The sequence below is a fragment of the Helicoverpa zea genome, chromosome 8, assembly GCF_022581195.2.
Source record: "Helicoverpa zea isolate HzStark_Cry1AcR chromosome 8, ilHelZeax1.1, whole genome shotgun sequence".
Classification (NCBI taxonomy): Eukaryota; Metazoa; Arthropoda; class Insecta; order Lepidoptera; family Noctuidae; genus Helicoverpa; species Helicoverpa zea.
Genome location: NC_061459.1, coordinates 13,220,482 through 13,237,408, shown reverse-complemented (window position 1 = coordinate 13,237,408; position 16,927 = coordinate 13,220,482). Strand labels below are relative to the sequence as shown.

Below are 16,927 nucleotides of genomic sequence, written 5' to 3'. Positions count from 1 at the left end.
ATACGCGTAAACACAGCAAGTAAGTCACACTTGGCAAAAAGCTGGTCAAGCAAAAGTGGAACGTCAAGTCTATCAGCATGCAACAATGATTTGGTTGAAAATGCTCGAATCGATTAAGGCAAGTGAGCAACAATGGTCGTGACCGGTAGATTAAGGTGCCAGCAGAGTGGACAAGTAGGCTTTGGCACCCAATCGGGCGTGCCGTGACATGGACGGCACGACATGTTGCGACTAAAATGCTTTAGGCGTCAGATTGGCTAAACCTCCTGGCTGTGGTAGCCATGTCGTCTAGTCGAACATTATGTATATGGGAAGCCTATTTACAGGTTTTAAAAATATATGAAGTAAGTAAATGCTGTAATTTCTAGTGGGAACTTGGCGGAAACTGTCATTTTAAAGAGATATGAACGCCATTGTCTACCTAAACAGCTAATCCGATATCTAAACGGATTCCTTTAAAGGCTGTGGTAAACTCTGAATGTACAATAGTTATGAATAACTTCTGGGGTTGCGAAATATATCTGCATATACTTAACGATAAGTAGCCTATTTAAATTCTTCCTACCCGGGCGTTATTAAGTGCAGAAGTCCTTGAGAGCACTTTAGTTAAACACATGAAATCCAAGATTTATTAGAACCGTTACGCATGCGTTTAGATGCATTGTTTAGAGAACATTTAGCCTTAATTCAGGGCAAGACTATTAAACTAACTCACACTTTAATGAAAATTACTGTAATGACCAATAATGTACCACTACTCGTTTCTCTGATATAATTCAGGTATGTAATGTACCTACGTTACTTTATCGACATTATTAAAGTTGAATTCCAAACTTTCTCCAATTCAATTTGTAAGCGCACGGATTCGTCGAAAAAGTATAACAGAATCAACCTGAATAAGAGCGTAATGATAATTAACTCCAAGATAAAAGATCGCAGCGGTTATTACGAAACCGGCGAACATTTTAAGAGCATCATGCTTCATAATTGAATTGTAAACATAGTTTTAATGCTGATTGTGTTAAATTCTCAGGGAAGCAGTGTTAGAAAAAATGCGACAATCCGTTTTACAAGAACTGTAAGAGACATAACAAAAAGTCATCTGAACTGAACTTTTAAGCGGAACCTTCAACGATCATTGGAAGCAGCAGGAAATAGAGGGGTGTGTTATTTAAAATTCAGTTGTGACGTGAGGTGATAAGGTTGACAATGCGGGTGCGTGCGCGCGGGTGCTCGGATCGGTATCGGTGCAAAGAAGCAGAAGCTCGCACGAGTTCGTCGACCAACAACACATGATTGTTATCGGCGGAATCGCTACGCAATTAACGCGAATGTCTTCCCGAACGCCTACCAGTACCAGCAATCTGATATCCGTTACAATGTAATTGAATTAAAAAGAAAACATTGTACACACATGAAAACTCATAAATCACGTGGCTTAAGAAAACACTACACTCTCTCTCAGACTTGAGGCCATAACTCTTAAACGAGGCTGGCTCTAAGAAAATGAAAACCAGTTGAAAATACGTGCCAAGAGTAACAATTTCTTAACTAGACAGACACAGTGACAGATTTCTAGACGTTAAACCAGTTGAAACGCCTCAGATACAGATGAAAATCATAATTATACGTCGTTCACTTCCTTTTAATTGTGATCTAAGAATCCGAATGACATAGTTTATTTATTACACTGTATCAACCTGTACTGGCCTGCTTCCTACACAATTAACAATACTGCCGCTCTCAGGCCACACCGTAACAGTTAAGTTATGAATATTGCGATTATAAAACAAAGCAGATGGGATCGAGGTCATGTCGTCTGGAGCGGACATAGCAGACGCTTTGTTCTTACCGTTTCCTCCAATCTTGGATGAAGCTCCAGTCGCAGTGCTCATCTTCATCCAGCACCGTCGCCTCGTGGTGGTCTACTCCACCTCCGTGCACCAGTTCCACCAGCTGCCGAGCTCTTTCGAAGTTACCTTCAAACTCCACTACGATGAAACCGTCAGAACTCATCGTCCCGTAAACATCCTTCTTATAAGTCGCGTCATTGATGGTCACTATCTCTAGCGTATCCTTACTGTCGTCAGTCTTAATCTCAGAATAAATAGCTTCTGGCACCTCTATCTCTGACACCATCTGAGTGTCACCTCCACCTCTGTCCACTTCCCTACTAAGTCCTAAGTTTTCTGTTTCTTGTAGAAGTCGATTTGCATAAATTACCTCTTCTTTCGGAGGATCCTCTTTAAGACGATATTCTTCCTTCTTTTGTTCATTATGTTTGCGAATTATAGAATCACCAAAATATATGACAACTTTATTGTTATTTTGTGTTATTTTATTAGCCAATCCTCCTTCCGTAAGCGGTAAGTTTGCTTTCTTATTTTTTTCCTGGGAAATTCTCTGCGCCAATTCCTCATAACACGGAAGCCGGTTACTGTATATCTTTTTGTCAGCAGAACACTTGGAGAGTTCTTCTTTCCTCTTTTCCACGCTCTGGTATACCGGAGGTCGACAACACTCGTCAAACTGCGACTGCGGACTCCGTATGGTGGGTCGAGGTTCACTGTAAATGTGTTCAGTGGGCGATGACACCTGCGGCAAAGGAATGTACTTTTCGTGAACATTTTTGGAACTTGGAGCTTCAGTTTTTCTGAAATTCAGAACACTTCGACGTACTTTCGAATCCGAAGCATCACTGTTGTTTATTTTCTTACTACGAGAATTCCCAAGGAGCTTAAATAGAGCCTTATGCTCCGACTGCGGCTTCACTCGGTCGGTGCTCGGAGCGCGGCGCATACCGAACGGTCCCGACTCCTCCTCGGAAGGATGTGGATATAGCTGCTCGCAGCTGGTGGACTTGTGTGTCGCGATCCTCGTCTTATTGGAGGTGAGGGGATCTCTGCTTTGCCAGTGTCTGACGGAGAGTCGCGCAGCTCCTCGGATAAACTTCATGGGCTCCCAGGCCTCGGCCTTCTTGAGTATGAAATTGTCACACATGTTATTTTTGGAGTTGGGTTTCCTGGCATCAGCGGCGCGACAGGACTGCAGCTCGCGGCAGAGGAAGCACGAGCAACGCGCGGGGCACAGCATGTCTGCGCGGACGTGCCGGCCGCACTGAGAGCGCTGCGCCGGCGCCGCTCGCCGTTAGCCCTCCAAGCAGCATTGTTGCCGCCGCCGTCGCCCCGCTACAAAGTCTCGCGGTAATTGTCGACACACGTGTTAATCATGGATTAATGTTACCGTTTTGATGAAAGCTCTATGCGCTCGATCTTGGGAATTTTTAATTGCTCTCTCGTTGATTGCTCGTACGAGATCAGTTAATAAAATCGGTCGTTTGATATTTATAGAGAGCTTTAATGGTTCTGCACATGGTCGGTGCATTCGTAGTGAGTATTGTGGCAGAGGCCAGCTTAGTCTACACTTGCATATGAAACTCGTCTATATTCAATGCGAGGTGAACGAAACCATAAGTTGTGCAAGCTAAATATAGAGCACACTTCAAACAGAGGGGTTATTACTGAATCACTCGCAGCTTTAATGATATACCGAGCCTGCATGAATCGCAGCCTGTGTATTTTGTTTCCTGAGAAATTTATTACGTCGGCATACAGAATAAATCAGGAAGAACCAATCCAATGCAATCCATTCAATGCAAAATTTGACTTCAATAGAATTATCAAATTCTTCAGTTTAACCAAAAGAAAAGTGTTTAAATTAAATGTCATCAAGAAAAGTGAAAACCACACCTAATTAATTATAACCGAAACTAAAACCAAGCAATCAGAAACACTAATTATATTAAGAGAAGCACTAGACTAATTGTCTATCTAGCAAATGAAGTGCTTTCGCACAATTGCGAAACCATTTGATTTCATGACGACGCAGAGATATCTTAAGAATATTTTATGATGCATGATTGTTGATGAGTGGTTATTAAAAAATAAAACGTTAGGCTGCTGAAAAATAACTCTGTCAGTTACTTCTAATTTTAATTTATGGTTTTCTCTTTTTTTGTTAATTCTATCGATCGAGGATTTCTGGGTAGATAGTATCAATAGAACTCATCATTTGGGTTGGCAAAAAATGTGTTGCCTAAGCAAATAATTTAATTCACTTGACGCAAACACGATTCACAAAGTCTACTACAAATCACTCGGTTTCATATCGAGTGACATCAGAATAGCAGCCGCCTATGTTATGATATGTGCCCACTAGTTACTATATTATAATATTATGCGTTTCCGTTCCGGTATCAACACAATTAGAGCAATTATATATCGGACACATAGACAGACTTATGTGCTTTCAAATGTAGCTACACAAAATGTTAGAGTTATTAGTAAATCATAGATGATGATGAATAGGTACATATTTTATTTAGTGGGAAAGATAAACATTTTATTGCAAACTTGTTTATCAGAGTCTGAAAGTTAGTAAAGTTCGTGGAGAACGAAACTTGTGACTGACACCTTGAAAGATGGTGTTATCTGAAGTGAGCACGTAGAATGTTGGTGTAGTAACTCTTAGTGGGACATCAATTTCTGGGTGGGGTGGTTATACTTAGGTATAAATGTTTAAATATTCAGGTAATAAGAAACGCATATAGGAATTCCTTGAATTTGTTTCATTGTGTCTAGAAAGCTTATTTTTAACCAGGTGAGTTACTTCAGGACGAGGCTGTTTCTGTGAGAAAAACTAGTAGAAATATCTTTATATGTTAGAGTACTCTTACTTTTACGGACACTGCAGTTTAAGCAGTAGGCCGTCAGAAACATTGTTTTTTTAAGAAAATCCCGATAGAAATCAAAGCAGTATGAGAGAGTTCTAAGACAACTTATAGCAGACAACTTAAGCAGCAGATAATCGCCCACGTGCTCTCCCTATACTCAGCTAAGTTAACTAAGTAAGTTAATGAAAGTATCGAGTATGAAACTTGATGTTATACGAGTTCACTATTTACTTGTGGCGTTTCCTTTTTCCGTGAGCTGATTGCTTGCCAATAGATAACTGTGGGTAAATAATTGTCACTTTTAATTTGTATATAAATCGAATTAAAAATATCTTCTAAGTGGAGAGACGAGTTGAAGCGAAAGAAAAATGTTGATAAACTCTACACTTAATCAAATGAAAGTGATCGCATTATATAATATACATTCGTTTAAAAATGTTGTGGACAGAATAAATCAATATTATCTAATATCATGGATGAATCTTGATCTATCAATATAACAACATTAATACCGCTAAGGCATTTACATTTCAACAATCTTAGGTACTTAGTTGAACTTATATAGGCACGTAAATTATTTAAAGTTCTACAGAAAAGAAACATATTTAAACATGTTTGAGTCCTACTGTGATACTTATCGTCTCACTCAAACGAATTTACTGATCCTATGTTTAGAACATGATAGAAATGACTAATACTCTACATTCATGAAAAGAGTGTGATAACAATCATAAACGTATGTTGTGGACTGCTATTTAAAGCACCAGCCTCTCAAGTTTGAGTGTGATAAGCTGTATCATACCATGAAAACCTTCAAAATCTCATGTTCATGTTCAGAATTAGAAACGGGCCCGCAACTGAGGCTGGTTTTTAGTAAAATAGGTAAAATTGCCAATAGGAACCTACTACTGAGCTTTAAAATGGTCCATCCGAAAGCCACTCTTTAATCTTCAGAACAATACGAAAACGAAAAACAAAGAAATAACTGTAACGAAGCATTTAAATATTACAAAATTATATTACGAAAAAAGTGAGAGAAAATAAAATTATAAAAAAGAATAAGTACCAGTTACTTTCATTGCATAAAGACAGGTATTGTTCATAACCATAGTGAGATTGAGCGCATATTTCCCATCCCACCCGGAGAAAGTCCTTCGCTTTATATAAGCATTATATATCCATTGTTTTAGTTAATTTTCACATGGAAAACTCAGTTTATTAAAGTACTCATGAATGAAAAGGTGACGTTGTAAGAAGTTTTATGGTTTCATTGACTCTTCATGAATTTTTGTACATTGTTGTCCAGCTATGTGTAGTTTGAGCTTACAGAGAAAGACATTAACTTATAATGGCAAACAACACAATGCATTGTAAACAATTTATATTGTTTGTGATAAGTAATATTCTGTAAGGCTTATACTTTGTAGTTATTTTACGAATTAAATACGTATGTACGTGGTATAATACGTGGTATATATATTGATATGGTGAATTTTTATGTATTAGTTTATAAGTATTGTAATGTACGATATATGTGTATTTGTATTTTTATGGGCCCTATAGTTCGGCCATTCAGAGAATGCGTTCCTGACACGTCGCGATTGAACTGACGACGTAATAACATTCATTGATTATTGATATAATAATGTTGTTTTAATGCTCCTCAATTGTTAAAACGGTAAACAACCAGCAAAAATATTTTTATCGTAACTGCAACGCCATTGCAAAGTTACGTCGTCAGTTCAATCGCGACGTGTCAGGAACGCATTCTCTGAATGGCCGAACTATAGTTGCCTGAAATAAAGGAATAAATAAATAAATAAGTGTGAAATATTTATAGCCAAGATTTCCTCTATCAATTATAGCAAATAATTTTACACCCCTATTTCATAAGTAAAGTGCATAATTTTCAGGCCCAGAGTCAAATGAAAGATGCTTATGTCAAATATTCTCTTGTACTTTTATTTTGTAAACCCACCTCTTAAATCTATGCCTCCTAAGACCAGTTGTTAAAGTGGGGATTGTACAAGGAGGCACGGATTTTTTCATTTAAAATGGATCACTAACGTTACACGAGCTTTAGTTAACAACCCAATTAACTGTAAAAGGCAACAACCAACAACTCAGATAACAGTTACGCGTAAACAATGAAAGTCTATCCATAGATATTTTGATAAAAACTTGCGTTCTCGCGAACTAGCGGACTTGTAATTGTAGGTGTCGCCTCTGTGTTATTTTACGTAATTAATAGGCAGCTTCTGATGTTTTTTTTTTTGAGACGAAACCTGTTATTAAACGATAGATGAATGAAGCTCGGTTATTGCTAACTAGTTCTAGTAACGTTATATTTTGTTAAGGCTGAGTATATTTTAATTGAAGAGTGTTTCATTTGGTTCAATTTGCAGAGATATTTACCGGCTTGGCTAAAGCCTAGTACTTAAGAGCAAAAGTTGAAAGCTCCATAAGTAACATGAGAGAAAAGTGAGATGGTTTATTGTGATTAAAGTAAAAAAAAAAAACTAATGATTATACCTATCTCCAGAAGTAAGAATATGTATTTCAGTTTTTAGGGTGCATATTGCTTCTGGACTCCTGCCACATAAATGTAGAATTTCAAGTAGGTATTTAAAAACTGTATAGTGTATCTACGTAATATATATTTAATGCGAAGAGGATAGAAGACTTATTCTAAATTACTGATATGGTTTAATTATGGTTTCTTTATTTTCGGAGCCTATAGGGTACAAAAAAATAAATCATTCCTCTTTATTAAATAAGTGTAATAATAAACGGTGAAGTAAAATAATTTAAAGCTGTGTGGAGCTTAAACTTGTGTGACCTTATACCTACTAAGTAGGTAGGTACATCAGTACCTACATAATATACAAAATTATTCGTATTTCCCATACATTTGTAATGGGATTACAAAAAGAGATGTGAATATATTTCGGATGTCAGTCTCCTGAGTTGTGGACATTCGGAGATTATTTTACGTCATTTGCATTGCGTCTGCGCAGGGTTGACTACTTTTTGAGTTTCTACTTTTAACATTATTTATTTGTAAAATACAAACAAAGTTTCCATGATGTTACTAAATGTTATTTATTAAAAAATAAGTAAAGAAGTTTAGCAGATCATTTGACTTGAACTTACATAAAAACATGAAAATCGTCCTCCCAATAATTACGCAGACTCCATCAAAATGATAAACTTAAAACATGAAATAAAATAAATAATGGCACACCTGCACATTTCTGCAGCGCACAAACAAAATGATTCATTTAGTTATTATGTCGGATTCAATTGGTGCTCAGGCGCAGCACAGTATACGATTTGACTAATCTAGGGAGACAATAGGTATTTAAATGAAATGTTTAAAACTACATTTTTTTTAATCTTGTTACGCTGTCGAATACATCTTTTAGCTGATAACACAAGGCAAATAATCTCTTGTCACGCAAAACTGGTTTTAACAATGGGCGAAGTTACTTGACCCTATTCAGGTAGTCGCTCGACCGCTCAGTGTGACCGTTAACGCTAACGTGTATACATGTTCTTTGGTGTATTGAGTGCTTGTAAGTGTTTTTTTGTGATGGAGTCATCAAATAGAGGTAATTATCCATATATTAAAGTCCTTAAATAAAACCAAATTGTATGCTTTCGAACTGTAACACTCACTGAAAAAACACATCAATAAAAATGTATTTCTATTTTAAATTAATTTTTGTTTGGAGATCTACCATGTAGTCAAATGTAGTCAAGCTGTAAGTGTAGTCTTAAAAAAATCTCTGTGTTATATACTTTGAAGCTATAATAATTGTATTTTGCGATTTTTTGCGATTATATTTTTTTTTCGTTTTTTCTTTATAGATGCCAGAATGCAGCGAAAATCAATATTTGATTTTTGGCGTTCTATTCCGCCCAAAGGTCGATTAAATAAAGTAATCGACTTTGTGAAAGTGAGCTTTGGTAATTTGGTTGTTACCGAACACCAAGACGAACAGTTAAAAGCATTTTTGAAAAAAGAATGCGAAAAAATACGTGTGAAATGGGATCGCAAGCAAAGACGATTAGACTTGTTTTTAAAAGACTATGAACAGTGGCTCAGCGAAGATTTAACTTTCGCCATGCTTGTGGTATCAGAAAATGTTTCAATACCAAGTACTAGTGGTGGCAGGCCGCAGAAAAGTTTTGTGGAAAGTTCAAAAAAAACGAAGAAGAGGAAAGTTCAGCACTTATTAAATGACTACAGTAAAGATGAATTGATTTTCGCCGCGCAATTAAGTGTTAGAGCTAGTGGCAAACGTGATGCTGCTACATTGATTGAAGAATTATCTACAGCCTCGCCAAAACGAGCCACCACATATAAGAAAGCTCGAAGAATTATTAATACTGGAAAAGAACAAAGGCCTTATACTCCTGACGAAGCTTTGGCGTTGTTCATATCAAATAATTTCACTGTCCAGACATACAAAAATGTTCAACAAGAAGCCAAAGAAAGGGGATTCAATATATTTATACCCTTGCTATGATCACGTGGCACAGGTTAAAAAGCAGTGCTATCCTCCAGTTGAAAATATAACAGTAACCGATATATCGGCTGAAGTAAGACTGGATTCTCTTTTGAACCATACTGCATTGAGAATATGTAAAAATATTCTTGGAGAAATATTAGATACAAGTGTGTTAAATTACACTTTGATATACAAATGGGGATGCGATGGGTCTTCGGGTCATAGCTTATACAAGCAACCATTTGAAGATACCGGTAGCACAGACGAATATATGTTTATCATGTCTTTAGTTCCAATAAGACTTGTAAACAATGCACAGAAGGTCATATGGGAAAATCCTCGGCCATCCTCACCAAGATTCTGCAGAGTTATCAAATTCATATATAAGAAAGAGTGCGAAGCATTGATCAAAGAAGAATGCCAAGGTATGGAAAATCAAATACGGGCGTTAATGCCAACTCTATTGGAAATCAGAGGCGTAACCATCTCAATCACGCACAAGATGATTCTTTCAATGATTGATGGTAAAGTTTGTAACGTTTTAGCTGAAAATAAATCGACTCAAAGATGTTTTATCTGCAAGGCAACATCAAAGGAAATGAATTCGGCATCAATGGTTAGAGAGCCTGATGAGAATATGTACCAATTTGGAATCTCTAGTTTACATGCGTACATTCGTACAATGGAATGTCTCTTAAATATTAGTTATCGCATGAACATTTGTGAGTGGCAAATCAGAGGAGACAAAAATAAAGAGACATTCAAAAAAACTAAAGAAGAAATAAAGGCAAAGTTTAAAGAAATTGGTCTAATAATCGACAAAGTTAAACCAGGATTCGGTACAAGCAATGACGGAAATACCGCACGAGCATTTTTTTATAATTATGCCACAACAGCGCGGATTACTGGTCTCAATGAAAACCTCATTCATCGTTTTGGGACAATTCTTGCAGCCATAGCTTCAGGCTATGAAATCGACACAGAAAAATTTAATGACTACTGTGTGGCGACCAGGGAGATGTATTTAAGTTTATACCCATGGTATAATATGCCGGCAACAGTGCATAAAATTTTGGTACATGGAGCAAATATAATAAAAAATTCGGTGATACCGATAGGACAAATGTCCGAAGAGGCTTCCGAGGCCAAAAATAAAGAAATTAGAAAAGCCAGATTGGGGCATACATTGAAAACATCAAGACACAGAAGTAATTATGATTTAATTAAACATTTGTTAACATCTTCAGATCCCTATATAACATTATTAAGAAAACTTCATCAAAAAAAAATATCTAAGCGTGATATAGATATAAGAATCTTATTAAAAGATTAAAAAAAATGTTATACGTTCAGTTTTGCCTTTTATTTACTACAACATTCACAACAAATGTAATAATAATATAATAGTTAGGTTCCCGAGTTTTGTCCCCCTAGATTAGTCAAATCGTATACTGTGCGCAGCCCTGCCCGCGGCTACCGCGCACCGCCGACCAATCGCGTCACAATTCAGAAACAGGAATTATCAGACACGAGGAATGCCATCAGTGTCCGGCATCGGGACTGTCCGGTATCGCGCCGGGAGACAAATGTCCGCTAATTACCTCACCCCGGACACAGCGAAATATTTTACCTTCAAAAGCAGAAAGCGTACCTACGTTTTGCAAAAAAAAAGAAATACGATTATTGTTGATCGAATCGAACCATGCAGGAATATTCTGAAATTTGAAACAGAATCACAATTCTAACGCAAACAGTGCTATCGCTGAACATATCAACAAATGTTGAGCCCCGTTATGCGTATCTGATAGCCAGGACAGCCTAACAGTCTAATACATCAGATTGTTGCACTGATTCTGCGTAAACGCCTGTAGAGACGCACGAAACTCAGACGGAGTTAGGCACTATACTATGAATACTAAGTAATATAAATGCGAAAGTAACTATGTCTGTTTGTCGTGTTTGCACGCCGAAACTATTGCACGGATTAAAATCGTGGCTCTGTCGCTGAACCTACTACTATAGTCTACTATAGTCTATAGCTTGAGAAAGAATATCGGCCACTTTTTATCCGAGTGCGGGCAGTAGTTCCCTTGGGACGCGAGTGAAACCGCGGGGAACAGATAGTATACTTAGTGCATACTGCAGAAATCACTCCACTTTAGTACTTCGTGTCATCCTAAAATTGTAGATCGAAGCATTCAATTACCTTATATTGTTACTTATTTCTGAAGAAAAGGATTTAAACGGATTACCGTTTAATAGGAAAAACGGTTATCCCGGAACGGAAATCCCTATGAAGGACATTGAAGGGATACTCTTTAGTTTTCCTCTCCATCTAACATTCATTTTATCGTAACAAAAGCGTAATCTTTCCATGAAACTCAAGTTAACACCTTCCCATATCATGATATCAAGCAGGAATTCTGAATACGCGTCCGGCGTCCACGCGCCGCCCGTCGCCGGATGACGTACGGCCCCGGTCCGGCTAACGGCAATCGTCTGACTTACGACACTGCCACATCTGTCCCCCTTACAGTACAACGATGCATTCATATTAAACGTTTGTGGTTATAATACAACTTATGATTGCCAAGATATTTATTGTAAAAGTAGAAAGCCGCTTCCGTTGGAAACGCTTTGGTTAGCTGTGGGAAATTCGGATGCGAGAAAAATATAGCAATCCATGTGGAAGCGATTAACGAGAGAAACCAATGGAATGTGTAAAAACTGTCTTATGCTGTTTAGAGGTAGGCGGTGGAGTAGTGGTGAGGTAACTTTTGCTCATTTAGCTAGGCTTGACACTGAAAGTAATCGGAGAGGTACCTACTTACTCTTCGCAAAGATATCGTAAAGATTCATGTGTGAGAAAGTGTTAAGAGGAGTTGCAGAAATAACTCGAGGAAGTTTACTTGTATATCTTATCCCAATCTGAATTATCGCTTCATCTTAACAAAATGACCTTTTCTATACGTGGTTTGATGACTTACCTATCTAATCTTATAATATAGGACCTCATATTTAAAACTAAAGCTACGTAGCCCCGTACCTCCTAGGCTTAGGACGCAGGATCTCGTGCGGCGCGGGCTGGCGGCGCGGCGGCCAGGCGGCGCAGGCGCACGGCTTGTCGCGCGGCTCCCCCGCGCCCGCGCTCGCGCCCCCACCGCTCAGCGGCGCCTCCTCCGCGAGCGGCGTGCACGCATCCTCACTGGAACATTAACAACACTGCTGTTAATATCTTGTACATAAGATTTCATGAGTTTTTAGCTCTCTACAGCAAACCTCGATGAAAAAGCGAAGTGTATTTTTATTTTAAGGATTTTTTTAAAAGAAAAATGAATGTAGGTTTGTTGTGCATTAGTTTCTTATCTGCCTGATGAGTAAGTAGTTTTTGCGTGAACGCGAAGCACACAAACGGACTTTCGCATTAGGTATAATATTAGTAGGATAGTGATTTTCTTGTGGGATCTTGAACAATAATACTTAATAACAATCAACAGAAAATTATCTCTGTCTGGGTCTAGTGACGATAATTTCCGCTTAAATTACCTACCTGGGTATGTACTAATCAGCCAATCATGTAAAGAGACTGCCTTATTTTACGACAGTTGAATGGACCTAAGTAGGTACCTAATATTGAACGTATACTTTGATAATATCTAGGTACGTAAACAGCTACCGAGACAGCAATAGCTACCGCCGATGAAAGTAGGCCTTAATACTAACAAAAAGCAGTTTATGCGCCAGTAATAAAGCAATTGCCCTTTGCTACTCAAAGCCTTGTGTCCTAGTACGCCAAATCGCGTTAACGAGGCGACAATAACTTCTAAATACATTCAGTCTTGTAAAAGGATTATAAATATTAGCGAAAACTAATACTATTATCAGAAAGTAACGGTTACTTTGCTGTTAATAGTTTATTATAATAGCCTTGTAGGCTTCGTGGCTTTGCTGTGCAAACGCTTTCAGTTCCTAGATTCGAATCTCGGAAACGATTGTTAATTATTGTCTGAGACGCAATCATGCTTTCTGGTTGTCGCCTTAGTTTACCTGGCGGCAGAACATAAAGGTCAGGTATTTCTGAAGTGTTGTGCATTTCATCCCCCATCACATCCCTAATGGATCTATCAGTGGCTTCAAACCTACGCGTTAAAAGACCTTGAAAAACTTGGCAAAATGGCAAATTGCAAAACTGTATGATTTTGATTTGATTCATACACCATTATTGTATCTGTAAAGTGTTTTATTTTTGACCCTACTCCTGAATTATTTACATTGATGTAACTAGGTACTAAACTGTCATTCATTCCTTACAAACATAGCAAAGATTAGCTCATTTCACCGTTAATTATAACAAGCCATGACATTTAAATGCAATCAAAGCACAAACAGTGCCACGACACTGCGCTCCCATCACGTCCCGGACCAACGGACAATCCCCGTCGCAATGCGCGCGCGCGCCCCCAGCGGCCGCGTGCCGGGGGAATGCGTGCGTACGCGCACCTCCTCACTACCGGTTCGTTGCTATTTGCACTAGATATGCGCCGTGCTTTGGACGTGATAACGTCTAACTTAAACGGCATATTTTACTATTATGCTGGCTTTAGTGCTTTCGAGAACTTGGCACGAAAAGCTTAAGTTTATGTATTACGGTTAAATGGATTGCTAAAGAGGCTATACGAGTACTTGTTAAAGCTAGTTCAAAACGATTGCATACAAGACAGTCTATTTTCAATATCCAACAAAATGTGACCCAGAAAATAGGCCATAACTTTGCACATATTATTTAAACTTGACATAACGAACTTAAAAGTAGGTACTATTACAGAGTCGTTGAAGGGCCTCGTGAAATGTGTCGGCAAGGGTCAGCGACTGTCACCCATTGTTAGGGCCACGGCCCATCGCCCAAGTGGGAGCGGCTTCCTCACTCACCCTTCCAAACCTTCCATCAATTAACGGTGGAAAGCTCAGCATTGTTCTGTTGGAAGTTTTGTTAAGGTTTTAGTTCGTAAAAATCAAATAGGTACAGTCAATGAAGGCTTTGGAAGAGAGACTGAGCTATAACCTCAAAATTCATTTTGGAATGATTAAATACATAATGCGACAATCTATGTGTCTCAGATAATGAAACAACAGTCCAACGACACGAGCACTTAAAAGGAACTACAAATCTTATTTTCGTTATCTCCCTCATGACCAGTGGTCACGTCTCGCGTTAATAATTCGAGAGACGGGAGCCGTCTGCCGATCATCAATCATTCGGCTGACAGCTGCCGAAGTGGCAGGATGTATGAATTACTGCCGCTCCTGGCTACTGGGCATTCTCACTTCACGCACACAAAAGATCCATTTATTCTTGTTAGAACCACTGGTTATGCCATCCTGATTTATAAAGCTCAACTGTGCTGAGTATCGTTTTTCAAAATCTACATAAAAGATGTGATGGTTATCATGTGATTTCGAGTTAAATAGATTGCAAATCCTATTGGTTGATTATTATAAAGAAGGGGTCTTAAGGCTAAGTATTTTGTGGCGATATATCACACAAAGTTGAGACATGGTAAAGCTCATTGTACCCATGGAGTATATAATTATAGGTGACATTATTCATAGTGAAGTCAACGGGTATTGGTAACATTTAATTAGACGTCGAGATGATTGATATCGGCACGCGGCAATATTTGAACCCTAACGACATTTGCAACAGAGCTGTTTTATCATTTGTTGGTTATTAGTGAAGCTAGAAAACAGATACCAAAAGTACCTTCATACCATACAATTTTGTTAATTCTCGGTACCTAATTACCTTTCTATCAACTGTATAATTAATCTATATAGGTTCTTAATGTAAATAAATATTGTTAGGACTATAAGGACAGCAAAAGCTCCTTTACTGTCTTTAGTTGCACTTGCAGGATATTATTAGTTTTGACGATGATTTTGATGGACCATCTCCATAGTTAGCAGAATCTACTATCACTTAGCGTCGGGTAAGTAATAAATTATAATTTATCGCTAACTGCAGAGTTCAACTGCAGATAACTGCCACTAAAGAAGCTAATAGTTACAGTGAACGAAAGCTTTAGTTGTTAAGTGAAGCAATTAAACTTCATATTAATTTAAATTATGGGGTTATAGCTGGTAAACAACGGGAAACGGCTAATAAGTCATAAACTTACTTATTCCTGAGTTCACCTGCGTCTTGAGAATACTTCTTACTTTATATAACTTGATATAAGGGTATAAATAAACGTCTTCAGAGTTTACTATCTTCATGGCATATTACATACTTAAGTAGTCAGTACCATGAAAGCGTCAAGCAAACCAGCAAATATTCACATTCACAATACAATATTGTACGAAGTTAAATGAGGCTTGTAATATATGTTCAGTAAAAGAACAAAAGCTAAAGCTTGCCCCTTCGTCTGGTAGCGTTCAGGTATTAATCACTGCGACTCGTGCACAGGCAGGGAAACACGCATGCGCGCTTCACTTTATTACCCAGCAACAAAGTGAGAACGTTACTTCACGTCAAATTAACGACAGCAAAAGTACACTCAGTCACTTCAAAAACTTTAAAACTGAGGATTCAAGCCTGGATTTTTATGCTTAGACTTTACTCCCTCCAAATATGGAACGAATAAAATGCGGCGCAAAGGTCGCCGGGTCAGCGAATCGTCAATAAATAATTGTTGATGATGTCAGAAAACATTTTAGTGATCGGCGAAAAAACTCGCTTGCTTAATCGTCACAGGTATCATTAGGCTAGAGTACCGTTTAATAGGTATTAAAATAAACCTAAATATTCAATGAAAACGATCTCAGCAATCACATCAAACTATATCTCACGGAATTATAAAAAAAGACATGTTAAAAACTCTTGAAAAGGCGCTTGGCACGTCAAACGTTGATTAGGTAGGCATAGCTGTTGTAGTTTATGTTCTATTTTATAGCTAACAGCAAACTACTACACTAACCACATAAGAATTAAGTTCGTATTCAACCATTATTTCTTGTATATCCTTCATCTGGCCCTCACAATCTCGGTTCGAAAGCACTGGTCCTTCGGTACACTCTACCCGCATTTCTTTATAACTGGGTAATTTGTCAGAGCAACACGCCACATTGTTTCATCGTGAATAAGAATAAATAATTATCTCACAGCACCGTATCATTTGTGAGATATCTCAGAGTGATGAGATGTCATCAAGAATTTCTTAAAGTTATTTTCATAAGTCGTTAAATTAACAAATAACTTGTCCGTGTAAATTCTTGGGTGTATTTTAACTTTTGTTGCAACATTGGGTCCGGTTTTTTCCTTTCTTGATCCTTAGTTATCTATACCATTGTAGATAAAAAAAAAACATCATTGACTATCTTTAGGTTTAGTGGTTAAGGCCTAATCTGCGGGTTGTTCGAAAGAGATACCGCGGCCCTGGTACATCAAAGGCCCACGACGGAACACGACGGTTTTTAGTCAGTAAGAGTCTGACACTCCCTCACCGCTGCTAACCCACAGCGGGAGGGGTCATTTGATGATTTTTGACGTCGGAAAAAAAAGGCCTAATGAATAAACCATTAACGCAAACAAACTCCAACTTTTAAATAAGCTTAAATAACTTTTATCACACATATTTATTCGTTCGTTCTCACACTACGGAGCTTTACTTTATTATGAAGAAAG

At 38.0% G+C, this 16,927-nt stretch overlaps 1 protein-coding gene across 2 annotated transcripts in view; it reads right to left on the bottom strand.

The window, feature by feature from the left end:
- LOC124632655 (ankyrin repeat and BTB/POZ domain-containing protein BTBD11) overlaps positions 1-16,927 on the bottom strand; it is a 38,227-nt gene that overhangs the window by 14,540 nt on the left and 6,760 nt on the right. For both annotated transcript variants that reach the window (XM_047167561.1, XM_047167562.1), the window contains exon 2: positions 12,293-12,451. In XM_047167561.1, the coding sequence (XP_047023517.1) occupies positions 12,293-12,451 (159 nt within the window). The remainder of the gene's footprint in view (positions 1-12,292; positions 12,452-16,927) is intronic.